Consider the following 25,723-nt stretch of genomic DNA (forward strand, 5'->3'; position numbering starts at 1 on the left):
GGGCTATTACAGGACTTGAATTTCTACCAGTCTTGTAGGAAAAGGACCTTTTTTCTACACCTTTACCTGCAGTAGGTGTTGGGTGTTATGACCTTGAAAAGACATTTTCCCAGTCTGCTGGGTGCAATGTGATTTCCCTGTGTTCTTTCGATTTGCTTTTCCCTGACTACTGGCTAATTTAGTGATAGCAGTGAGCCAAAGTGTCTTTAAACTGGACACTGGTACCTTTTCTGGAGAATTCTTTGCAAACCTAGAACTTTCTTTCTCTTTTTTCTTTCTTTCTTTTTTTTTTTTGAGACAGGGTCTTGCTTTGTTGCCCAGGCTGGAGTGCGGTGGCGTGATCTCGGCTCACTGCAACCTCCGCCTGCTAGGGTTCAAGAGGTCCTCGTGCCTCAGCCTCCCGAGTAGCTGGGATTACAGACGCACACCACTATGCCTGGCTTTGTGTTTTTTTGTAGAGATGGGGTTTTGCCATGTTGGCCAAGTTGGTCTTAAACTCCTGGCCTCAGGTGATCCACTCACCTCAGCCTCCCAAAGTGCTGGGATTATAGGGACTACAGGCGTGTGCCACCATGCCTGGCTAATTTTTAAAATCTTTCGTAAAGACAGGTTCTCACTATATTGCCACAACTGGTCTTGAAATCCTGGGCTCAAGCAATTCTCTCACCTCTGCCTCCAGATTAGCTGGGTCCACAGGTGCACATCACCATGCTTGGATAATTTTTAAGGTTTTTGTAGAGACAGTGTCTTGCTATGTTGCCCAGGCTGTTCTTGAACTCCTGAGCTCAAGCGATCCTCCAGCCTCAGCCTCCCAAAATGCTGGGATTACAGATGTGAGCCATCTTTCTTGGCCTGCTGTTTAAAGGAAACACTAAATTTAACAGCATTGCCGTCATGGTGCTGTGCCTTGTAGCCACTGCATTAAACCCTCTTTGGCTATGACTCTGCTATTTCCCTTTGTGTATAGAGGTGCCTGTGCCTTGGGGGCTGCTGGTGTCCCCCAACGTTTGTTCCAGGTTGAAGGGTCTTGTGGCCTGGAGGAGTTGGGGAGGAGGTTCCCTGGCTTTCATCTTCTTTCCAGTCTTTTCTCCTTCATAGCCATGTGGTACTTTTGTTGTTGTTGTTGTTGTTTTGTTTTGTTTTTTGCTCTGTTGCCCAGGCTAGGGTGCAGTGGCTCGATCTTGGCTCACTGCAGCCTCCACCTCCCGGGTTCAAGAGATTCTCCTCCTTCAGCCTCCCGAGTAGCTGGGATTACAGGCGTGCGTCACCACGCCCAGCTAATTTTTGTATTTTAAGTAGAGATGTGGTTTCACCATGTTGGCCAGGCTGGTCTCGAACTCCTGACCTCAAGTGATCCTCCCGCCTTGGCCTCCCAAAGTGTTGGGATTACAGGCGTGAGCCAGCATGCCCAGAAACCATGTGGTACCTTTAAAAGCAGAAATCACACTTCTGGAGTCTTTGAAGGATTTACTAATATTTATTAAGTGCCACCAACATTTCAACGGGCCACAGGCAGGGCTGGGAGTTGGGGGAGAAGGAGTGGCTCCCCTCCCGACAACAGGTGACCCTCACCCCCGGCTCAGGGCCCCGAGGGGGGCCTGGAAACACTCACGCTCAAGGAGCGGAGGTGAATGGCTTCCTGTTCTCACCTCCAGGTACAGGCACTAGGGGTGAGGAAGTGGCTGGGAGGCAAGGAAGCTGGAGGAGGGGAGGTGCTGGGGCCCAGGGCTGTGCGGGAGGGGATGGGATCCTGTGGGTACCTTGGCCCGTGTGCAAGGGTCGGGGGGACGTGACACTAGGTGAGAATTGGGTAGAAAGTGTGTGTGAAAGGGCATGCGTGCATGTGATGTTGGTGCCATATCTATAGGTGTCGTTGTCATGGTGTGTGTTGTCACTGTGTCTGTGTGTGACATCATCACCGTCTGTGTGATGCCATCGCCGCGTCTGTGACATTAATATGTGTGACGTCAACATGGCCCGTGACGTCATTGCTGCATCTCGGTGTGACGTCATGCCAAGTTCCCCATGTCTGTGTGCGACGTGCTGCATCTGCACGACGCCATCGCTATATCTCTTCGTGACGTCTACATGGCCACGTGACGCCATCACCACGGTGATATGTGACGTCAGCGCCGTTGCTTGCTTGACGTCATCTCCGCGGCCGTGTGTTCTGGGTGAGGGATCGTGAGGCGCGGGTGCGGGTGTGAGAGAGTACTAGGGGTTTGCATGCAGGGAGTTGTCTGATGGTGGCCCTGGGTGGTTGGGGGCGGCGGGAGGGGGTTGTGTCGGGCGCTGTGAGCATCTCACTGCATCCTCCGCAAACCGCCGAGTCGGGCCATCCCTTGGTCCTCAGGCCTGGAGCCTCCTCAGCCACTAGGGCAGGAAGGGGATGGTAACACAACAGAGTGTCAGACAGAGGGAAGCGCAAACCTCGCCGGGCCCTGGAGGCTCGTCCTCAGCGGGGACACAACATCCTGGGGACCCCGGCCCTGCCTCCTACCACCCTGGGCCCCTACTTCTTCCTCAGGACCCCAGGATTCCTTCGGGTTCAGCCTCTCCATGAGACTCTCATGTGTTGAACCTCCCCAGGATGGTGAGACTGAGGTGTGTTCCTCCCCATTATACAGATGAAGAGACTGAGATTCAGAGTGGCCACACTTCACGAGCCCCAAGCCCCTGCTACAGCTTGTTTGACTCTCCCCAGTGCCTCCCAACATTCTGGGGATACTGAGAATTTACCCCAAAGCCTCTGCTCCCCCAGACCCCTACACTGGTTCCCAAGGCAAGGCTTCAGTCTCCCTCTTTGGCCTGCTCCTGCTCACATGTCCTCCATGGCTCCCCAGTGCCCTCAGGACAAAGTCCAAACCTTACAACGTGGCATTCAGGGCTCCACCCCTCTGCCCCTGCCAGGCTTCCCCATCAGGGACTCCTGCTGTGCCAAAGTCCCAACAATTCCAAGAGCCATCACACTGCTTCCGCACCCTCCGGCCCCACCGCCTTTGCACGAGCGGAGTTGTCTTGCTATCTGGGATGCCCTCCCCCTCCTGGGCCTGGCAGAGGTTCCTGCGAGGGGTCAGGGGTTGGCTTAGAGCCTGTTTCCTGCTGGGGGAGGAGGGGGCTGTGGCTAAGTCCCGCTTCCGCTGGTCCTCTCCCTTCCTTCCCCGGCTCTTCCCTGGGGCCCGAGTGGCCTCACGTTCCTTGGTTGGCTCTGGGCCCTGGCCCTGGCCCCAGACTCCATCCTCAACCAGCATTTACCCAGCTCTTGTCCCTGCTGCCAGCCTGCAAGGCTCCATCTTTGCTTGAACTGGGTCATGCACATCCCCTGTCTGCTCAGGTCCTCACAGCAGCCACAGGCAGGGCTTGATCAGCTCCCATCACTTCCCTGCCCTCACCTCCTCCTCCCGTTCCCCTCCATCACTCCGCTCCAGCCACACCGGCCTCTTCCCTCAAACACACAAGGCACGGTCCCACCTTGGGGCCTTTGCCCTGGCTGTGTCCTCTGTCTGGTGCACCCTTCCTGGGATCCCCCCATGGCTCCTCCCTCACCTCCTCTGGGTCTCTGCTTCAGTATCACCTCCTCGGTGTAGCCTGCCCTGTCTCTGGTAGAAGGTTCCAACCTTCTTACGCTTCCTGCCCCTTTCTCTGTCTCGCCCATCACCAAAGGACCCTTGAGTGACCCGTTCATCTAACTTATTATCCATCTCTCCCACTAGATTGTGAGCCCCATGAGGGCAGCGGGTTTGTGTGCCTTGTTCCCAGCACCCAGCACCATGCCCGGTTACCAGCAGCTGCTCAATAAATACGGCTCGAATGGACAAACGAATCATCAGAGTCGTAACAGTGAACTTGAACAACATTAACCACGTGTCCGGCTCAGAGCTAGGGCTGGACTCCCATCTTAAGCCCATATGGCCGGGCGCGGTGGCTCATGCCTGTAATCCCAGCACTTTGGGAGGCCGAGGTGGAGGGATCATTTGAGGCTAGGAGTTAAAAACCAGCCTGGCCAATGTGGTGAAAACTCATCTCTACTATAAATACAAAAGTTAGCCGGGCCTGGTGATGCATGTCTGTAATCCCAGCTACTTGGGAGGCTGAGGCATGAGAATTGCTTGAACCCAGGAGGTGGGAGTTGCAGTGAGCCAAGATCACACCACTGCACTGCAGCCTGGGCAACACAGCAAGACTCTCTCAAAAAATAAAAAAGATTAAGAAAATAATGCCAGGCGCAGTGGCTCATACCTGTAATCCTAGCACTTTGGGAGACGGAGGTGGGTGGATCACCTGAGGTCAGGAGTTTGAGACCAGCCTGGCCAACATGGCGAAACCCCGTCTCTACTAAAAATACAAAAATTAGCTGGGTGTGGTGGCGCATGCCTTTAATCCCAGCTACTTGGGAGGCTGAAGTAGGAGAATCACTTGAACCTGGGAGGCAGAGGTTACAGTGAGCCGAGATGGCACCATTGCACTCCAGCCTGGAAAACAGAGCGAGACTCTGTCTCAAAAAAAAAAAAAAAAAAAAAAAAAAAAAAAAAAAAAAAAAAAAGGGCCGGGTGCTGTGGCTCACGCCTGTAATCCCAGCACTTTGGGAGGCCGAGGCAGGCGGATCACGAGATCAGGAGATCGAGACCATCCTGGCTAACACAGTGAAACCCCGTCTCTACTAAAAATACAAAAAATTAGCCGGGCGTGGTGGTGGCCGCCTGTAGTCCCAGCTACTCAGGAGGCTGAGGCAGGAGAATGACGTGAACCCGGGAGGCAGAGCTTGCAGTGAGCCGAGATCGTGCCACTGCACTCCAGCCTGGGCGACAGAGCAAGACTCCGTCTCAAAAAAAAAAAAATTAAAATTAAAAATAAAAATAAAATCTTGGCCAGGTGTGGTGGCCCAGTCTGTAATCCTCGCACTTTAGGAGGCTGAGGCGGGCAGATCACCTGAGATCAGGAGTTCAAGACCAGCCTAGTAAACATGGTGAAACGCCATCTCTACTAAAAATACAAAAAAAATCAGCCAGGCTGGTGGCGGGCACCTGTAATCCCAGCTACTCGGGAGGCTGAGGCAGGAGAATTGCTTGAACCTGGGAGGTGGAGGTTGCAGTGAGCTGAGATCACACCACTGTACTCCAGCCTGGGTGGCAGAGTGAGACTCCATCTCAAAATAATAATAATAATAATAATAATAATAATAATAATAATAAAATAAATAATAAAATCTTTTTTAAAAAAAGCTCTTCCCATTGCAATTTTTGCCATATTCAGCCACATAGCTCCTGGACCAAGATTTACTTAATATTTGCCATTTAAAAAACGTTTTAGAGGCAGGGTCTTCCTCTGTCACCCAGGTTGGAGTGCAGTGGCGTGATCATAGCTCACTGCAGCCTTGACCTCCTCAGCTCAAGCAATCCTCCTGCCTCAGCCTCCCAAGTAGCTGGGACTACAGGTGCATGCCATCATGCCTGGTTAATTTTTTTTTTTTTTTTTTTGAGACAGTGTCTCGCTCTGTAGCCCAGGCTGGAGTGCAGTGGTGCAATCTCAGCTCACCGCAACCTCCACCTCCCAGGTCCTGGTTCAAGCAATTCTCCTGCCTTAGCCTCCCGAGTAGCTGGGATTACAGGCACACTCCACCATGCCCAGTTAATTTTTTTGTATTTTTAGTGGAGACAGGGTATCACCATGTTGGCCATGCTGGTCTTGAACTCTTAACCTCATGATCTGCCCGCCTCAGCCTCCCAAAGTTCTGGGATTACAGGTGTGAGCCAACATACCCAGCCATTACTGTCTTTATATCGTTTTTAAAGAAACTTACATTGATTTCCAAAGACACTCAGTCTCTACTTTTTTTGTTTGTTTTTGTTTTTGCTCTGCCTCATGTGATCTGCAGGAAGGGACACTCAGTCTCATCAAGTAAAGGAAAGCTGGCGCACATATCACCAACAGAAAATGACTTTAAAATTTTCCATAGGCCGGGCACCATGGCTCATGCCTGTAATCCCAGAACTTTGGGAGGCCAAGGCGGGCGCACTGCCTGAGGTCAGGAGTTCGAGACCAGCCTGGCTAATGTGGTGAAACCCTGTCTCTACTAAAAAATACAAAAAATAACCGGGCATGCTGGCACATGCCTGTAATCCCAGCTACTCGGGAGGCTGAGGCATGAGAATCGCTTGAACCCGGGAGACAGAGGTTTCAGTGAGCAGAGATTGCGCCACTGCACTCCAGCCCAGCGACAGAGTGAGACTCCATCTAAAAAGAAAAAGAAAGATTTTTTTTCCATAAGAGCAAGACCTCATGCTGAAGCCCAGCTGATGCGGGGCCCTGCGTCGGCCATCGATTTGGGAACACGGGAGATGCGCAAGTGTCTGGAAGCCGTTAGAGCAAGTTAATACCAGCTGAGGCTTTGTCTATTTTATTTTTTTAAACTAAACACTATATTAATGAGAATTTTATTTTTTCTCTTTTAGAGACGAGGACTTGCTATGTTGCCCAGGCTGGACTTGAACTCCTAGACTCAAGCAATTCATCCTCCTCAGCCTCCCACAGTGCTGGGATTACAGGCATGAGCCACTTCGTCCCACTAAGCTGAGACTTTATCAAGGCTTAGAAGGAATAAGAGTGGGTCGGGTGTGATGGCTCACGCCTGTAATCCCAGCACTGTGGGAGGCTGAGGTGGGTGGATCACCTGAGGTCGGGAGTTCGAGACCAGCCTGACCAACATGGTGAAACCCCATCTCTACTAAAAAAACAAAATTAGCCGGGCGTGATGGCGCATGCCTGTAATCCCAGCTGCTTGGGAGGCTGAGGCAGGAGAATCACTTGAACCCAGGAGGTGGAGGTTGCGGTGAGCTGAGATCGGGCCATTGCACTCCAGCCTGGGCAACGAGAGAGAAACTCTGTCTCAAAAACAAAAAAACAAAACAAAAGAAGAAGAAGTAAGAGTGGAGGCCGGAGGGGGTGGTTTATACCTCTAATCCCAGCACTTTGGGAGGCCAAGGAGGGCAGATCACTTGAGGCCAGGAGTTTGAGACCAGCGTGGCCAACATGGTGAAACCCCAAAATTTTTGCAAATTTTGTAGAAAAAGATACAAAAATTAGCCAGATGTGGTGGTACACTCCTGTAATCCCAGCTACTCAGGAGGCTGAGGCAGGACAATTGCTTAACCCAGGAGACGGAGGTTGCAGTGAGCTGTGATTGCGCCACTGCACTCCTGCCTAGGAGACAGAGTGAGAGTCCATCTCAAAAAAAAGAAAAAGGAGTGGAAAAGGAAAAATCAACTCTCCTGATGCATGAGGTGGGTGATTTAATGCTGAGTCTTGTCCCAGCACCTCATTAGGTGCATCTAAAATTCTAGTGACTCAGCTACTTGGGAGGCCGAGGCAGGAAGATCACTTGAGGCCAGGAGTTCGAATCCAGCCTGGGCAACATAGCAAGACCCCTGTCTCTACAAAAAAATAACAATTTAGCTAGGCATGGTGGAGTGTACCTGTAGGCTCAACCACTGGGGAGGCTGAGGCAGGAGGATTGTTTGAGCCCAGGAGTTCGAGGCTGCAGTGAGCTATGATCGTGCCACTGCACTCCAGCCTGGGTGACAGAGCAAGACCCTGTCTCGAAAAAAAATAATGATTAAAAAAATAAAATTCCAGTGACTCTCCCCAAGTTGCCCAGTTAACCCAGAGCAGACAGCCCCAGCCCACTTGCCCCCGGCCTCTCTCAGGGGAAGGCGAGTCAAGGGCAGAAGCCAGCAGGCCAGAAGCCCTTCCTGCGACCATGAGGAGAGAAGCAGGCAAGGTCCAGGCTTAAGTACACATTGTTTTCTCGGCAGGTGGACGTCATTTTGGGGTAAACAATGTCAAGAGCTTCCCTGGTTCTCAGCCGAGGCCCTGACAGTCCTGGGCTGGGAGCCCGGGCCTGGCCCTGATTCTCCACTGTGTGACCCCAGGCTGCTCACTTCCCTGGGGCCTCAGTTTCCTCCTCTGAGAAGTGGGGATAATAATAGAACCTCCTTCCTTGCCATGAGGGCTTTCGGCCAAGATGGAGAGAGGAAAATTGTGTTTGCTTGGAGCGGGGAATCTCCTCCTCACCTTTTTGTTTCCCTCCCTGTGGGCTGCTCAGGGCTGAGAACTTTCTCCCAGACAGAGCCATCTAGAGCAAAGGGGTTGAGAGACAGCTTGGCGAGGGAGTGAGCTCCCTGTTGGAGAGGGTATGCAAGAAGGAAAAAAAAAAAGAAGAGGTGGAAATGGAGCTGGACATGATGCATCCTGGGGAGTTGGCGGCAAAGCTTTCGGAAATCTACTTGGCCAGAAATCCCGTATTAGCCCTCTGAGGCTGCAACAGACCCAGAATGACAATAGCTCCGTGGCAAAATGGTCATAGGCACAGTGGTTGGGGTCAAAGGGATCTGACTTAAAGTTCTGGTGCCTTCCTGAGCCTCGGGTCCTAAACTGCAAACAGCAATGCCAGGCTCTGACTCCTCCGTCAGTGGTGTAGCAGGACCCCAGAGAGAGCACAGGCTGTTCTTGGGGCGGTGGCCTGAGTCACCATCCCTGTGACGCACAGGCCGCCCTCTGAGAAGTGACTGACTCTGGGAGGAGGCGGGGGGCACAGGCAGCAAGCCATGACCTGAGCGTGTGCCAGGAGCCCTTGCTGCTTCCTACAGAGGCCCCTAGTCCCTTGCTCCGGTCATTTTTGGATGGCACCTTGCAATTAGCAAAGCATTTCCAGGCCCTTGACTTCAGAGACTATCTTTTTTTTTTTTTTTTTCCAAGACAGGATCTCACTCTGTCTCCCAGGCTGGAGTGCAGGGATGCGATCTTGGCTCTCTGCAGCCTCCACCTCCTGGACTCGGGCGATCTTCCCACCTCAGGCTCCTGAGTAGCTCGGACTACAGGTGCGCACCACCACACCTGGGTAATTTTTGTATTTTTTGTACAGAGGGGGTTTTGCTATGTTGCCCAGACTGGTCTTGAACTCCTGGGCTCAAGCAATCCTCTCACCTCGGCCTCCCAAAGTGCTGGGATTACAGGTGTGAGCCACAGTGCCTAGCTGAGACTGTTTTTTATTTTTTTTTTTTATTTTTATTTTTTGTTGCCCAGGCTGGAGTGTAGTGGGGCAATCTTGGCTCACTGCAACCTCCACCTCCCAGGTTCAAGTGATTCTCCTGCCTCAGCCTCCGGAGTAGCTGGGATTACAGGTGCCCACCACCACACCCGGCTAATTTTTGTATTTTTTTTTTTTTTAGTAGAGACAGGGTTTCACCATGTTGGCCAAGCTAGTTTTGAACTCCTGAGCTCAAGTGATCCGCCCGCTTCAGCCTCCCAAAGTGCTGGGATTACAGGCGTGAGCCACTGCAACCAGCCTCTCTTTTTTTGAGACGGAGTCTTGCTCTGTTGCCAGGCTGGAGTGCAATGGTGTCATCTCGGCTCACTGCAACCTCTGCCTCCCGGGTTCAAGTGATTCTCCTGCCTCAGTCTCCCAAGCAGCTGGGACTACAGGCGCATACCACCACGCCCAGCTACTTTTTGTATTTTTAGTAGAGATGGGGTTTCACCATGTTGGCCAGATGGTCTTGATCTCTTGACCTCATGATCCGCCCACCTCGGCCTGGGATTACAGGCATAAGCCACCGCGCCCGGCCTCTTTTTTTTTTTTCTGACACAGTCTCACTCTGTTGTCCTGGCTGGAGTGCAGTGGCATGATCTCGGCTCACTGCAACCTCCGCCTCCCAGGTTCAAGCAATTCTCCTGCCTCAGCCTCCCAAATAGCTGGGATTCCAAGCATGAGCCACTGTGCCCAGCTGAGACTCATTTTCTAGAAAGTAAAGGTCAGGAGTCATTCCTGGATGCCACTCCCCCTTCTCTCCCTCTGCTCATTACCTTCCCTCACCCCCGTCCGGCCTCCAGGCCTTTGGCCTGGCTGTTCCTGCTGCCTAGAACACTGTTCCCCCTGCTTTCCCTGAGGCCAGCTCCTCATGCTCCAGCTCTTCCTCACCAAGGCTCTCTCTTGCCTGTTTGGGGTCCGATGGCCTGGGTTCATGTCCCAGCTCTGCTGTGCTCCCTGGGGTACAGGGCATGCCCTCTCTGTGCCTCACTCTCCTCATCTGGAAAGTGGGTAGAATAGTGGTTTGCCCTACTATTATTGTTAAGTTGTGAAGATTACATGAATTAATCTTGCAAAGTACTTAGAACTGCGTGGGGCTCCCAGTAGGTGCCTAATAATTGTAGGCTCTTTGGTAGTCCCATCATGACACTGTCTAACCCACTACTCAGGGAGTTTCATGAGGACAGGACTGGGTGTGTCTTGGATACTGCTGTGTCCCTCACGCCAAACCATACATGACCTAGTATACAGCAGGTGCTCAATTAAGGAAGAAGCAAGTGTGAGATCAGCCTCCCTCCACACTCAGTCCTGGTCCTAGCTTTGCCCACAGTTCTAAGACTGAACAACTGCAGTCTGCCCAGTGCCTTACCTGGATGGGGCTACAGGGATGCCTGCAGGGGGCCTCTGGGACTCCAGGATCTTCCTCTTGAACTCCTCCAGGCTAGCTGGGTCTGTGGAGGGACAGAGGTGAGGCTTGACCTACAGCTTCAGTTGCCCCTGCCCCTGGGCTAGGGATGGGCTGGCAGCCCAGGGGAGTGGGAAAGTGGGGCTGGGGTGGGGTTCGAGGTGGAAAGGGGCCCCTCCCCTACTTGGCTCTGTCTTTTGTCACTCACCGATGGGCTGGGGGTTGGGGACAGGGCCCATGGGCCTTGACACTGGCATCATTGGCTGCGACTGTGAAAGAAAGATGGAGGGAGGTTGGTAGGAGCCAGGGCTTCCCAGACAGGCTTCTGCCTTTTCTTTTCTTTTCTTTTCTTTTTCTTTTTTTTTTTTTTTTTGAGATGGAGTTTCGCTCTTGTTGCCCAGGCTGGAGTGCAGTGGTGTGATCTTGGCTCATTGCAAACTCTGCCTCCCAGGTTCAAGCAATTCTCCTGCCTAAGTCTCCTGGGTAGCTGGGACTACAGTCACACACCACCATGCCTGGCTAATTTTTTGTATTTTTAATAGAGCTGGGGTTTCACTATGTTGGCCAGGCTGGTCTCGAACTCCTGACCTCAGGTGATCTGCCTGCCTCAGCCTCCCAAAGTGCTGGGATTACAGGCATGAACCACTGCACCCGGCCGGGTTCTGTGCTTTCATGCCCTTCAAGACCATCGTCTCTAAAGTCCTTCCAGGGCAGGGTAACAGACCCCATGTAGAAAGACATACATGGTCATGAACATAGAATCACCTGCACCCACCACAAGACTTGGGGACACCACAAGATGGCTTGGGGACTTGTGGGACTGATTACCTCGGCAGTCCCGAGGCCCCATGCTGCAGAGCTGGCCTACCCCAGTCTCCATCACAGCCTCAGGGTGAATCCAGTTCCAACCCAAGACCCCATCGGAGTCTTCTCACCCACCACAGCCCCCTTCAGACTGAAGCCAACCTACCGTGTAGACTAACTGGACCCCGATCCTAAATGCCACCCCTGGAATATCCCTGAGCCAATCCCCCAAAACCTGAAATCCAAAGCCAATTCTGAACTCAATCACCTAAAATCTGATCCCAACGTGAAAAGTCAATCTCCCTTGGAATCAAGCCCCAGCCTAAACCCAATCCTAATTATAAACTGGATCTGACCATATCTTCAGATCTCACTCTGACTCCAACCATTCTCTTGACCCAACCTCTATGAAAATATCCGTTTCGGGCCAGGCGTGGTGGCTCATGCCCGTAATCCCAACACTTTGGGAAGCCGAGGTGGGCAGATCCCCTGAGGTCAGGAGTTCGAGACCAGCCTGGCCAACATGGTGAAACCTCATCTCTACTAAAAATACAAAAAAAAAAAAAAAAAAAAAATCAGCCGGGCCTGGTGGCGGGCACCTGTAGTCGCAGCTACTCGGGGAAGCTGAGGCAGGAGAATTGCTTGAACCTGGGAGGCGGAGGTAGCAGTGAGCCAAGATTGTACCACTGCACTCCAGCCTGGGTGACAGAGCGAAACTCTGTCTCAAAAAGAAAAAAGAGAAAATATCCATTTCCCCAGCCCCAGCCCTGTGCTCCAACATGCCCTCCTACAAACACTTGTGCAATGTCATGCTCAACCTCCTCAACCCCAGACCCCAGCCGCTACCCAGCTCCCATCCTAAACCCACCCTCAGTTCCAATCCCAACCCAAACTTCACTCCAATCCTAAGGCCCTATGGAGCCCCTGATATTAACCCGAAACAGTCCTAAGCTGGTCAGTTACCCCAAATCCACCTCAACCCAGTTCCACCCCGAGATTGGCATCTACCCCAAATTTTACTCTCAACCCAGCCCTGATCGTCACTCAACCCCAATGTCCCCAGCCATAACCCAGGGTCACCCAATCCTTCAACTCAACTCCAAGCCCACTCAACCTTCCACCAGTCACCCTAAACCAACCGAACCTCAACTCCTAACCCATTGTCAATACCAATCCCTATGTCAATGCCAGTGAAATCCAAAATTCACCCTTGGCTGCAACCTCTAAGCATCTCTATACCCACCAGCCACCTCCAGCTACCAGAGCCTCCAATCCAGCTTCAGTGCTTCAACTTAGTCCCAAAGCAACTGAGATCCTAGATCATTCTTCACCCAACCTCACCCCCTACAAGCATCCCTGACTCAATTTGCAAGCTTTTCTCACCATCCAAATTCCAAATTCAACCCCAGTTCTAAAATCAATGAAATCCTAAGTGAAATCCTAACCTTAACTCCAATCAGCTCCAGATACAGCAGTGACCAAAAACTCATCTCAGCCCAACTTAAACACGAGTTCAACCTTCACATCAACTCTTCCTCTAGGCATCCTCACCCCAGTATCACTCCCAACACTAAACCAACTCCCCTGGTTCCTCAACACAACTCAAATACAGGATTTTAACTCCGACCCTAACCCCAATCCTCATCCCAGCCGTAAAAGAACCCACTAGCTCCCTACGCTCAAACTCAGCCTCGATTCTTTCATTTTTCTTTTTTAGAATTGGGAGCAGATTTTATTTTAGATTCAGTGGGGATGTGTGCAGGTTTGTTACATTGGGTATATTGCATGATGCAGAGGTTTGGGTTTCTTTTTTTTGAGACGGAGTCTTGCTGTGTCACCCAGGCTAGAGTTGCAGTGGTGCGATCTGGGCTCACTGCAACCTCTGCCTCCTGGGTTCCGGCGATTCTCATGCCTCAGCCTCCCAAGAAGCAGCTGGGATAACAGGTGTCTGCCACCAAGCCTGGCTAATTTTTGTATTATTAGTAGAAACAGGGTTTCATCACGTTGGCCAGGCTGGTTTCAAACTCCTGACCTCAGGCGATCCGCCCACCTTGGCTTCCCAAAGTGTTGGGATTATTGGCATGAACCACTGCGCCTGGCACTCTAATTCTGTTCTTAACCCTACACTCTTCTCAATGCCCATCCCCATTCCAAGCTCTATCCTGATCCTAATGCCTGATCCTAGAGAGTTGTAACTCACCCAACCTAGACCAGGAAGCCATCCTCAAAGCCAACTCCAAGTTCAAATCACCACCACCCTCTTGGCATCTGGACCTAACTCCACTGCAGCCTCCCTCTGGGGCCCGCAAGCCCACCTTGGTCTTGATGCAGGTGTCCAGGGCTGAGTTTCTGATGGCCAGCTCCATCCTGAGCTGCTCCGCCTCCCTCTTCTTCTCTTCCAGCTCCTTGGCCAGGTTGTCTCGTTCCTTCCGCAGCACCGCCTTCTCCTCCAGCGCTAGCTGGGTCTGCCGGGAGCATTCAGCTTGGAGCTTGGCCTCCCGGGCCTGAGCCTCCTTCTCCACCTTCTGTTTCGCCTCCTGACTGGCCCGCAGGCCCTGCTGGGCTTCCAGCTTCTGGCGTTGGAGGTCTGAGTTCTCGCGGGCCACGCGTTCAATATCCGCCCGGAGGCTCCGGGCCAGCTCCTCCACCTTGGAGCTCATGAGGCTGGGCATGTGGTCGCAGGCTCTGCGGATGGAGGCCAATTCCGAGCCCAGGGGATGGTAGAGGTTGTAACCCAGGTTGTCCAGGCTGCGTGGGATAATGGAGTCCCTCCACAGGTTACGAAGATCCATCTCAAACTTGTCCTTGTCCAGGGGCAGGCAGAGGGCTTGCACCTTTTGCAGTTGCTCCTTGGCCAGCTGGCGCTCTTGGTGCTGCAGCTCCCGGTTTTTCACGCATTCAACCAGCTGTTCCTCCACCACACGTTTGTTCAGCAGCACGCTTTCCTTATCCTTAGTGCAAATGGTCTTCTCCTTGGCTATCTCCACCTCCAGCGTCTTCACCTTCTGATTCAGCATGAAGAGCAAGGCTAAGGAAAACAGGACCAGGAGACCCAGGAAGATTGGGGGCTGCCGAGAGCACTGGGCAGGGAGTCTACCACCCCGGCTCCCTGCAGCCTTAGCACTCACCATCGCAGCTCTTGTTCATGTCCTTGAATTGATCTCTGCATTGCTTCTCACTCAAGATGATGGCAGCCATGTACCTCTGATTGTTCGTGTAGATGACCTGCCCGGAAGATAGGGGAAGGACGCAGGACAGAGCTTAGTGTCTTGCCCCTGGGACTGCCTGGACCCAGATCGAGCACCATGGTGGCCAGAGTGAGCTGAGTTCACAAGGGCATGGTCCCTTTATGAGGGAATGTTAGAAGCCAGGTGTGGCAGCTCACACCTGTCATCCCAATTACTTGGGAGGCTGAGGTGGGAGGATCACTCGAGCCCAGGAGTCTGAGACCAGCCTGGGCCACATAGCGAGATCCCATCTCAATAAAACAAACAAACAAAAATAAATAAACAAAAATATAGTGGATGTTTGTCTGATCTTCAAAAGCTTTTACAGTTACTACTATCCAGAAATAAAAAGACACAAATTATAAATACATGCTACAACATGGATGAACTTTAAAAATATTACATCCACATTTATGGTCAACTGAATTTCTTTTTTTTTTTTTTTTTTTGAAATGGAGTTTCACTCCTATTGCTGTTGCCCAGGCTGGAGTGCAGTGGCGCAATCTTGGCTCACCACAACCTCTGCCTCCCAGATTCAAGCAATTCTCCTGTCTCAGCCTCCCAAGCAGCTGAGATTACAGGTGGCTGCCACCACGACTGGCTAATTTTTTTGTTTGTTTTTGGTAGAGACAGGGTTTCACCATGTTGGCCAGGCTGGTGTTGAACTCCTGATCTCAGGTGATCTGCCCGCCTCGGCTTCCCAAAGTGCTGAGACTACAGGCTTGAGCCACTGTGCCCGGCTCGAATTTTTTTTTTTTTTTTTTTTAGACAGGGTCTCACTTTGTCACCCAGGCTGGAGTGCAGTGGCCTGATCTCAGCTCACTGCAACCTTGACCTCCCAGGCTCAAGCAATCCTCTTGCATCAGTCTCCCGAGGAGCTAGGACTACAGGTATGCACCACCACTCCTGGCCAATTTTTTGTATTTTCCTTAGAGATGGGGGTTTTACCATGCTGCCGAGGCTGGTCTTGAACTCCTGAGCTCAAAGAATCCAACTGCCAGGGCCTCCCAGCCCTGAATTTTTTTGTTTTTTTTTAAAGAGATGGGGTCTCACTCTGTTGCCCAGGCTAGAGTACAGTGGAGTGATCATAGCTCACTGCAGACTCGAACTCCTGGGTTCCAGTGATTCTCCTGCCTCAGCCTCCCCAGTAGCTGGGACTACAGGCCTGTGCCACCACGCCTGACTGATTTTTAAATTTTTTTTTTTTTCTTGAGACAGAGTTTCGCTCCTGTTGCCCAGGCTGAAGTGCAATGGCGCGATCTCGGCTCACTGCAACCTCCACCTCCCGAGTTCAAGCGATTCTCCTGCCTCAGCCTCCTGAGTAGCTGGGATTACAGGCATGCGCCACAACACCCGGCTAATCTTTGCATTTTTAGTAGAGATGGGGTTTCTCCATGTTGGTCAGGCTGGTCTTGAACTCCCAACCTCAGGTGATCCACCCATCTCGGCCTCCCAAAGTGCTGGGATTACAGGCGTGAGCCACCATGCCCAGCCTTAAATTTGTTTTTGTAGAAACGGGGTTTCACTATGTTGACCAGGGTGGTGATGATCTCCCCCATCAGCCTCCCAAATTGCTGGGATTACAGGTGTGCACCACGATGCCTGGCTATGGTCAACTGATTTGGACAAGGATGCTGCTATGAGCTCAACTGTATCCCCAGTACCTGAGAATGTGACTGTATTTAGAAGTAGGGTTTTTTTGTTTTTGTTTTTTGTTTTTTTAGACAGAGTCTCGCTCTATCACCCAGGCTGGAGTACAATGGCTCGATCTCAGCTCACTGCAACCTCTGCCTCCCGGGTTCAAGTGATTCTCCTGCCTCAGCCTCCCGAGTAGTTGGGATTACAGGGGCCCACCACCCTGCCCGGCTAATTTTTTTTTTTTTTTTTTTTTTTTTTTTTGAGATGGAGTTTCGCTCTTTTTGCCCAGGCTGGAGTGCAGTGGCATGATCTCGGCTCACCGCAACCTCCACCTCCCGAGTTCAAGTGATTCTCCTGCCTCAGTCTCCCTAGTAGCTGGGATTACAGGCACACACCACCATGCCTGGCTAATATTGTATTTTTTAGTAGAGACAAGGTTTCTCCATGTTGGCCAGGCTGGTCTCAAACTCCCATCCTCAGGTGATCCACCCACCTCAGCCTCCTAAAGTGCTAGGATTACAGGTGTGAGCCACTGCACTCGGCCGAACTAATTTTTGTATTTTTAGTAGAGATGGGGTTTCACCATGTTGGCCAGGCTGGTTTCAAACTCCTGACCTCAGGTGATTCGCCCCCCTCGGCCTCCCAAAGTGCTGGGATTATAGTCGTGAGCCACCTCTCCTGGCAGAAGTAGGGTCTTTAGAGAGGTAATTAAGTTAAGGTGAGGTCCTTAGGGTGGGTCCTAATCCAACATGACTGATGTCCTTATAAAGAGAAGAGATTTGGACACAGAGACACGGACAGAAGGAAGACTAAGAGCAGACACAGGGAGAAGATGCCACCTGCAAGCCAAGTAGAAAGACCTGGAACAGGCCGGCTATGGTGGCTCACGCCTGTAATCCCAGCACTCTGGGAGGCCAAGGCGGGTGGATCACGAGGTCAAGAGTTCAAGAGCAACCTGGCCAAGATGGTGAAACCCCGTCTCTACTAAAAATACAAAAAAATTAGCAGGGCATGTTGGTGGGCGCCTGTAATCTCAGCTACTGGGGAGGCTGAGGCAGAGAACTGCTTGAACTTGGGGAGGCGGAGGCTGCAGTGAGCCGAGATCGCGTCTCTGCACTCCAGTCCAGCCTGGGTGACAGAGCGAGACTCGGTCTCAAAAAAACAAACAAACAAAAACCTGGAGCAGATCCTTCCCTCACAGCCTCAGAAGGAACCAACCCCGCTAACACTTTGATCTTGGTACCACCCAGTCTGTAATACCTTGTCATGGAAGCCCTAGCAAATTAATACAAATGCTAACAACATCTCATGAGGCAAACAACAGTCTTTAAAAAAAAACTTTTTTTTTTTTTTTTTTTTTGAGACAGGGTTTTGCTCTGTCACCCAGCCTGGAGTACAGTGGCACGATCTCGGCTCACTATAACCTCCGTCTCCCAGGTTCAAGTGATTCCCCAGCCTCAGCCTCTTGAGTAGCTGGGATTACAGGTGTGCACCACTATACCTGGCTAATTTTTGTATTTTTAGTAGAGACAGGGTTTCGCCATGTTGGCCAGGCTGGTCTCGAACTCCTAACCTCAAGTGATCTGCCCACCACCAGCCTGGCCAACATGGCGAAACCCCATCTTTGCTAAAAATACAAAAATTAGCCAGGCATGGAAGCGCATGCCTGTAGTCCCAGCTATTTGGGAGGCTGAGCCAGGAGGCTCGCTTGAATCCGGGAGGCGGAGGTTGCAGTGAGGCGAGATTGTGCCACCGCACTCCAACCTGGGGAACAGAGTGAGACTCTATGTCCAAAAAAAAAAAAGAAAAATTAAAATTAAATTAAATAAGATATGCAAATGGCCAACAAGCATATCAAAAGATATTCAAAATCGGCTGGGCGCGGTGGCTCACACCTATAATCCCAGCAGTTTGGGAGGCCAAGACAGGTGGATCACCTGAGGTTGGGCATTCAAGACCAGCCTGGCCAACATGGTGAAACCCCATCTCTACTAAAAATACAAAAAAATTAGCCAGGCCTGGTGGCAGGTGCCTGTAATCCCAGCTACTTGGGAGGCTGAGGCAGAAGAATTGCTTGAACCCGGGAGATGGAGGTTGCAGTGAGCCACAATCACACCATTGCACTCCAGCCTGGGTGACAGAGCGAGAGTCTGTCTAAAAAAAAAGAAAGAAAGAAAGATATTCAAAATCATTAGCCATTACGGAAATGCAAATCAGGACCACAGTGAGATACCACTTCACACCCACGAGGGTGGCTATTTTAAAAACCCATAAACCCCCAAAATGAACAGTAACAGGTGTTGATGAGGATGTGGGGAAATCAGAATTCTCAGACAGTACTAGTGAGAATGTACAATGTTGCAACGGTTTTGGGAAAGTCTGGCAGTTCCTCAAAATGTTAAACATAGTTACCACGTGACCCAGAAACTCTACTTCTCAGCATATACCCAGAGCAATGGAAACACATCCTCACATCAACTTGCCAGGAATGTCCACAGCAGCTCGATTCACAGTAGCCAAAGGTGGAAAGAACCCAAATGCCTGTCAGCAGATGAATTAACGCACAAAATGTGTTCCTTCCATACATAGAACATGATTCAGCCATAAAAAGGAAGGAAGCACTGATCCATGTTGCAATGTGTGTGAACCCCAAAAACATGATGCCTAAGTGAGAGAAGCCAGACACAAAAGGCCACAGAATGTGAGATTCCATTGACATGAAATGCCCAGAACAGGCAAATCCATAGAGACAGGAAGCAGGTTGGTGGCTGTCAGGGATTGGGGGAAGGGAATGGGGAGTAACTGCTGATGGGGACGTGGGTTTTCTTTTGGGAAGGTGAAAATGTTCTAAAATAATGTTCTAAAATGGATCGTGGTGATCAATGTACAACTCTGTGAATGTACAAAAAATCATCAAATTGGCCGGGCGCGGTGGCTCATGCCTGTAATCTCAGCACTTTGGGAGGCTGAGGCAGGCGGATCACGAGGTCAGGAGATCTAGACCATCCTGGCTAACATGGTGAAACCCCATCTCTACTAAAAATACAAAAAATTAGCCAGGCGTGGTGGCGGGCGCCTGTAGTCCCAGCTACTCAGGAGGCTGAGGCAGGAGAATGGCGTGAACCTGGGAGGCAGAGCTTGCAATGAGCTGAGATCGAGCCACTGCACTCCAGCCTGGGCGACAGAGCGAGACTCCATCTCAAAACAAACAAAAAAACAAACAAAAACATCAAATTGTACACTTTAAATAGGTGGATTGTAAAATACGTGAATTATATATCAGTAAAGCTGTTTTTAAAAATTATTTTTTATTATTATTATTTTTGAGATGGAGTCTCGCTCTGTGGCCCAGGCTAGAGTGCAGCGGTGTGATCTCAGCTCACTGCAACCTCTGCTTCCTGGGTTCAAGTGATTCTCCTGCCTCAGCCTCCCAAGTAGCTGGGAATACAGGGGCGCACCACCATGACTGGCTAATTTTTGTATTTTAGTAGAGACGGGGTTGCACCATGTTAGCCAGGCGGTTTCGAACTCCTGACCTCAAGTGATCCACTGGCCTCGGCCTCCTGCCTTGACTTCCCAAAGTGCTGGAATTACAGACGTGAGCTGCCACGCCCGGCCAGCTATTTTTATTTTATTTTAATTTTATTTTTTTTGAGACATGGTCTCACTCTGCCACCCAGGCTGGAGTGTGGTGGTGTGATCACACCTCACTGCAGCCTCAGCCTCCCCAGGCTCGGGCAATCCTCCCACCTCAGCCTCTCAAGTAGCTGGGATTACAGGCGCGTGCCACCACTTCTGGCTAATTTTTGTATTTTTTATAGAGATGGGGTCTCACCATGTTGCCCAGGCTGGTCTTAAACTGCTGAGCTCAAGCAATCCACCCACCTTGGCCTCCCAAAATGTTGGGATTACAGGTGTGAACCACCACGCCTGGCCAGCAAAGCTGTTTCTAAAGAAAGTGTTCACAATTTAACAAACTAAAGCCATGCCTTTCAAACTTTGGAAGAGAAGCCTCTGCAGAAATATAATAAGACATGAAGAATCAGGAGAGTTTGTCTTTCTGCAACTCTCTGTCCTTCATCCTTTTGCAGTTGGCCCTGGGTGAATGTCCTGGGGGGACATGGGGAATGCCTTCTGTTCTCAAAAGCCTTAGTCATTAGGAGGCTGAGGTGGGAACAATGCTTGAGGCTGGGAGTTCGAGACCAGCCTCGGCAATGTAGTGACACCATGTCTCTAAAAAAAAAAAAAAAAAAAGGCTGTGATTTTTAAGTTTCTTTTTTAATTTTTAGTTTATTTTTTATAGAGAAGAGGTGTCTTGGGAGGCTGAGGCAGGTGGATCACCTGAGGTCAGGAGTTCCAGACCAGCCTGGCCAACATGGGGAAACCCCATCTCTGCTAAAAATACAAAAAATTAGCTGGGTTTGGTGGCGGGTGCCTGTAATCCCAGCTACTCGGGAGGCTGAGGTAGGAGAATCACTTGAACCCGGGAGGCAGAGGTTGTAGGGAGCTGAGATTGCGCCACTGCAATCCAGCCTGGGCGACAGAGTGAAACTCTGTGTCAAAAATATTAATAATAATAATAAAATAATTAAATAATGTTTTTATTTATTTATTTGTTTTTTTATTTTTTTGAGACGGAGTCTCGCTCTGTCGCCCAGGCTGGAGTGCAGTGGCGCAATCTCGGCTCACTGCAAGCTCCACCTCCCGGGTTCATGCCATTCTCCTGCCTCAGCCTCCCAAGTAGCTGGGACTACAGGCACCCACCACCACACCTGGCTAATTTTTTGTATTTTTAGTAGAGACGGGGTTTCACTGTGTTAGCCAGCATGGTCTCGATCTCCTGACCTAGTGATCCACCCACCTCGGCCTCCCAAAGTGTTGGGTTTACAGGTGTGAGCCACTGCACCCAGCCAATAATTTTTTTTTAAATGAAAAGACAGGCCAGGTGCAGTGGCTCACACCTGTAATCCCAGCACTGGGAGGCCAAGGCGGGCGGATCACAAGGTCAGGAAATCGAGGCCATCCTGGTTAACATGGTGAAACCCCGTCTCTACTAAAAATACAAAAAAAAATTAGCAGGGCATGTTGGCGGGCACCTGTAGACCCAGCTACTCGGGAGGCTGAGGCAGGGGAATTGCTTGAACCCGGGAGGCAGAGGTTGCAGTGAGCGGAGACCGCGTCATTGCACCCCAGCCTTGGCGACAGAGCTAGACTCTGTCTCAAAAAAAAAAAGAAAGAAAAGACACCAGTTAGCCAGGTTCAGGTCTGAGAGGGGAGGCAGGGCTCTAATCTGAGGATCTAAGGGGCAGGCAGGACCCTATTGGGAGGGTCTGAGGGAGGGGCACAGTTATGCCCTGGGGACTGAGGGGTGTTCCACCCCATCTTGGGGGGCTGAGGTGAGACCCACCATACTCTGGGCATCTGGGGAGACAGTGCTTTGCCCCAGGGTTTTGGGGGATAGAGACAGGGCCCTACCCCTGGGGCTCTGGGCGAGGGGTTGAGGTGGAGGTAGGGCCCCCCCATTAGGGGTCTGAGGTGAGGAGACCGAGTTCTGCCTTGAGCAGGACTGAGGGGGCTGAGCTTACCTTCCTGCCCAGTGCGGACGGCTGGGTGGTCTGAGGTCCTATGGGAGGCCTGTCTTTGCCACTGCCTGGCCCCTGGCCAGCCAGGTCACCTCCTTGGAAGACCCCGAAGCTGCCTCTTCAGCCTTCCCTCACCCCACCCTCCCATCTCTCACCCACCTCACCCTTAAGGAGAGAGCCCCACACCTGCTCCCCACAATGTCTCAGGGCAGGCAGGACACCCCCTGGATGAAGTTGTGTCTGAGAACACGGGGATAATTGTCTAGTGAGTTTGACACAAGCCGGGGTGCGAGAGTGGCGCGATGGTCTCCAGGAGACCCCAGATTTGCAGCTGTGACTGTACCCAGAGAGCCCGCCTGTTTCTGCCACCTCAAGAAAGTCACCTCCCCTCTCATGCCTTCACTTTCCTGCCTGCAAAGGGTTTAAAATTTCTGCTGCCCAGGCGCAATGGCTCACTCCTGTAATCTCAACACTTTGGGAGGCCAAGGCAGGTGGATCACTTGAAGGCAGGAGTTTGAGACCAGCCTGGCCAACATGGTGAAACCCCATCTCTACTAAAAATACAAAACTTAGCCGGGCATGGTGGGGCGCACCTGCAATCCCAGCTACTCGGGAGGCTGAGGCAACAGAATCGCTTGAGCCTGGGAGGCAGCGGTTGCAGTGAGCCAAGACCTTCCACTGCACTCCAGCCTAGGCAACAGAGGGAGACCCTGTCTCAAACAAAACAAAATAAAACAAAACAGCCGGGAACGGTGGCTCACGCCTGTAATCCCAGCACTTTGGGAGGCCGAGGCGGGTGGATCACAGGGTCAGGAGATCCAGACCATCCTGGCTAACACAGTGAAACCCGGTCTCTACTAAAAATAGAAAAATTAGCCAGGCATGATGGCGGGCGCCTGTAGTCTCAGCTACTCAGGAGGTTGAGGCAGGAGAATGGTGTGAACCCAGAAGGTGGGGCTTGCAGTGAGCCGAGATTGCGCCACTGCACTCCAGCCTGGGCGACAGAGCCAGACTCCATCTCAAACAAAACAAAACAACAAAAGCTTCTCCCTACTTCCTGGGATTTGGCAATGAGTTAATATTTCTAAATTCAACACCCAGCATACAGCAAATATGAACTGTTTATACATGCTAGAATTGAACAGGAACAAAACACTGTGAACTTTTATTTAGTCCATCCTTTTTTTGTTTTTTTGTTTTTTTCCATTCAGGGTCTCACTCAGTCGCCCAGGCTGGAGTACAGTGGCACTATCTTGGCTCACTGCAGCCTTGACCTCCTGGGCTCAAGTGATCCTCCCACCTCAGCCTCCCAAGTAGCTGGGACTACTGGCATGTGCCACCATGCCTGACTAATTTTTGTATGTATGTATGTATGTATGTATGTATGTATGTATGTATGTATGTATTTATTTATTTATTTTTAGACAGAGTCTCCCTCTGTTGCCCAGGCTGGAGTGCAGTAGTGAGATCTCGGCTCACTGCAATCTCTGCCTCCCAAGTTCAGGTGATTCTCCTGCCTCAGCCTCCCGAGTAGCTGGGACTACAGGCACATACCACCATACCCGGCTAATAATTTTTGTATTTTTAGTACAGACGGGGTTTCACTAGGTTGGCCAGGCTGGTCTCAAATTTCTGACCTCAAGTGATCCACCCACCTTGGCCTCTCACAGTGCTGGGATTACAGGTGTTAGCCACTATGCCTGGCCTAATTTTTGTACTTTTTGTAGAGACAGGGTTTCACCATGTTGCCCAGGTTGGTCTCAAATTCCTGGACTCAGGTGGTCCTCCTGCCTCGGTCTCCCAAAGTGCTGGGATTACAGGTGTGAGCTACTGTAGCCGGTCTTCAGCCACTTATTTGCAGCTTGTGTGTGCTGGACCCCTTTGATTAGTGCTGGCACATTCTGGGAGCTTCATGCATAGTAAGTTATGGGCTCAGGACTGCCAATTAACACACAGGAGGAGAATTAAACTGGGATTCCAAAAAGACAATGAATATTATTTTCAAAACTATATCTCAAATATTGCATGGAATATACTTACAGTTTAAAAAAAATGTTGCTGGCTGGGAATGGTGGCTCATGCCTGTAATCTCAGCACTTTAGGAGGGTGAGCCTAGGAGTTCAAGACCAGCCTCAGCAGCATAGTGAGATTCTGTCTCTAAAAAAAAGTTAGCCAGGGCACCAGGTCAGGGCACGGTGGCTCATGCCTGTAATCCCAGCACTATGGGAGGCCGAGGTGGGTGGCTCACTTGAGGTCAGGAGTTTGAGACCAGCCTGGCAAACATGGTGAAACCCCGTCTCTACTAAAAATACAAAAATTAGCTGGCATGGTTGCACACGCCTGTAATCCCAGCTACTCAGGAGGCTGAGGCAGGAGAATCACTTGAACCTGGGAGGTGGAGGTTGCAGTGAGCCGAGATTGTGCCACTGCACTTCAGCCTGGGTGACAGAGCGAGACTCCGTCTCAAAAAAAAAAAAAAAAAATTGCCAGGTGTGGTGGTGCCCACCTGTAATCTCAGCACTTTGGGAGGTCCAGGAGGGAGGATTGTTTGAGCCCAGGAGTTCAAGACCAGCCTGATCAACATAGCGAGACCCCACGTCTACTAAAAATAAAAAATGACCTGGGCATAGTGGCATGTCCATAGTGCCAGCTACTCAAAAGGCTGAGGCAGGAGGATTGCTGGAGCCCAGGATGTCAAGGCTGCAGTGAGCTATGCTCACATCACTGTGCTCCAGCCTGGGTGACAGAGTGAGACCCTGCCTCCAAAAAAAAGAAAAGAAATAAAAAAAATTTAGCTGGACGCAGTGCCCCACACCTGTAATCCCAGCAGTTTGGGAGGCTGGGGTGAGAGGATTGCTTGAGCCCAGGAGTTCGAGACTAGCCTGGGCAACATAGTGAGACCTCATCTCTGCTAAATATAAACATATTAGCTGGGTGTGGTGGTGCACGCCTGTAGTCCCAGCTACTCAGGAGGCTGAGGCAAGAGGATCACTTGAGTCCAGGAGATTGAGGTTGCAGTGAGCTGTGATAGCAATTGCACTCCATCCAGCCCAGGATACACATGGAGACCCTGTCTCTTAAGAAAAAAAAAAAAAATCTATCGGCCGGGTGCAGTGGCTCACGCTTGTAATCCCAACACTTTGGGAGGCCAAGGCAGGCGGATCACTTGAGGTCAGGAGTTTGAGACCAGCCTGGCCAACATGGTGAAACCCCATCTCTACTAAAAATACAAAAATGAGCCGGTTATGATGGCACATGCCTGTAATCCCAGCTACTCGGGAGGCTGAGGCAGGAGAATCACTCCAACCTAGGAGGCAGAGGTTGCAGTGAGCCGAGATTGCACCACTGCGCTCCAGCCTGGGAGACGGAGCGAGACTCTGTCTCATAAGGAAAGAGAACATTGGTCCTGTGACCGTCCCCCTCTCTTGGATGAGGAAACTCAGGCTCAGAGAGGTGAGGGGGCTTGCCCAGGGTCCCCAGGGCGAGTGTCCTGCCCACAGCCTTACCCGGTCACCCTGGCACTGGCGGAAGCTGGCATTGATGCGGTCCAGGTCGCGGCGAGCGTTCAGCCACATCTGCATGATGGCATCCTTGGCACGGGTGGTGAAGTTGAGCTCCTTGGTCAAGTTGGACTGGGAGGCCGTGAGCCCCAGGAGCTGACTGTATAGGCCCTCGGCTCGGCGCTCGGTGGCCTGCAGGTTGGACTCTGTGCTCACGTGCACGTTGCCATAGACCATGAAGAGCACGAGCCCCAGGATGATGAGGAATTGGATGAGGGAGACGAAGAGGAAGAAGTAGCGCAGGTAATACCAGCAGCCCCGAGAGCTGCCCCCCGCCCGAGCGTAGGACCCTCCGTGCTCCATGGCCAGACCCATTTGCTCGATCCCGCCGTCTGGTGCACCGTCCCTGCTCGCCACCCGGCCTGCTCTGGCCCCCGCCTCGCAGGGGGGAGTGCTTATATTACTCCTCTTAATACTTCCTC

General features: G+C 51.4%; 1 protein-coding gene across 1 annotated transcript; it reads right to left on the bottom strand.

The window, feature by feature from the left end:
* Positions 1 to 1,457: 1,457 nt before the first annotated feature.
* On the bottom strand, positions 1,458 to 25,723 carry PLVAP (plasmalemma vesicle associated protein). Its single transcript, XM_003817803.6, has 6 exons — positions 25,248 to 25,723; positions 14,423 to 14,519; positions 13,610 to 14,322; positions 10,699 to 10,759; positions 10,455 to 10,536; positions 1,458 to 2,373 (listed from the first exon to the last, which is right to left on the bottom strand). The coding sequence occupies exons 1-6, from the start codon at positions 25,614 to 25,616 to the stop codon at positions 2,367 to 2,369; spliced, it is 1,329 nt and encodes a 442-aa protein (XP_003817851.2). The 5' UTR covers positions 25,617 to 25,723; the 3' UTR covers positions 1,458 to 2,366.

The sequence above is a fragment of the Pan paniscus genome, chromosome 20 (genome assembly GCF_029289425.2).
Source record: "Pan paniscus chromosome 20, NHGRI_mPanPan1-v2.0_pri, whole genome shotgun sequence".
NCBI classification, from domain to species: Eukaryota; Metazoa; Chordata; class Mammalia; order Primates; family Hominidae; genus Pan; species Pan paniscus.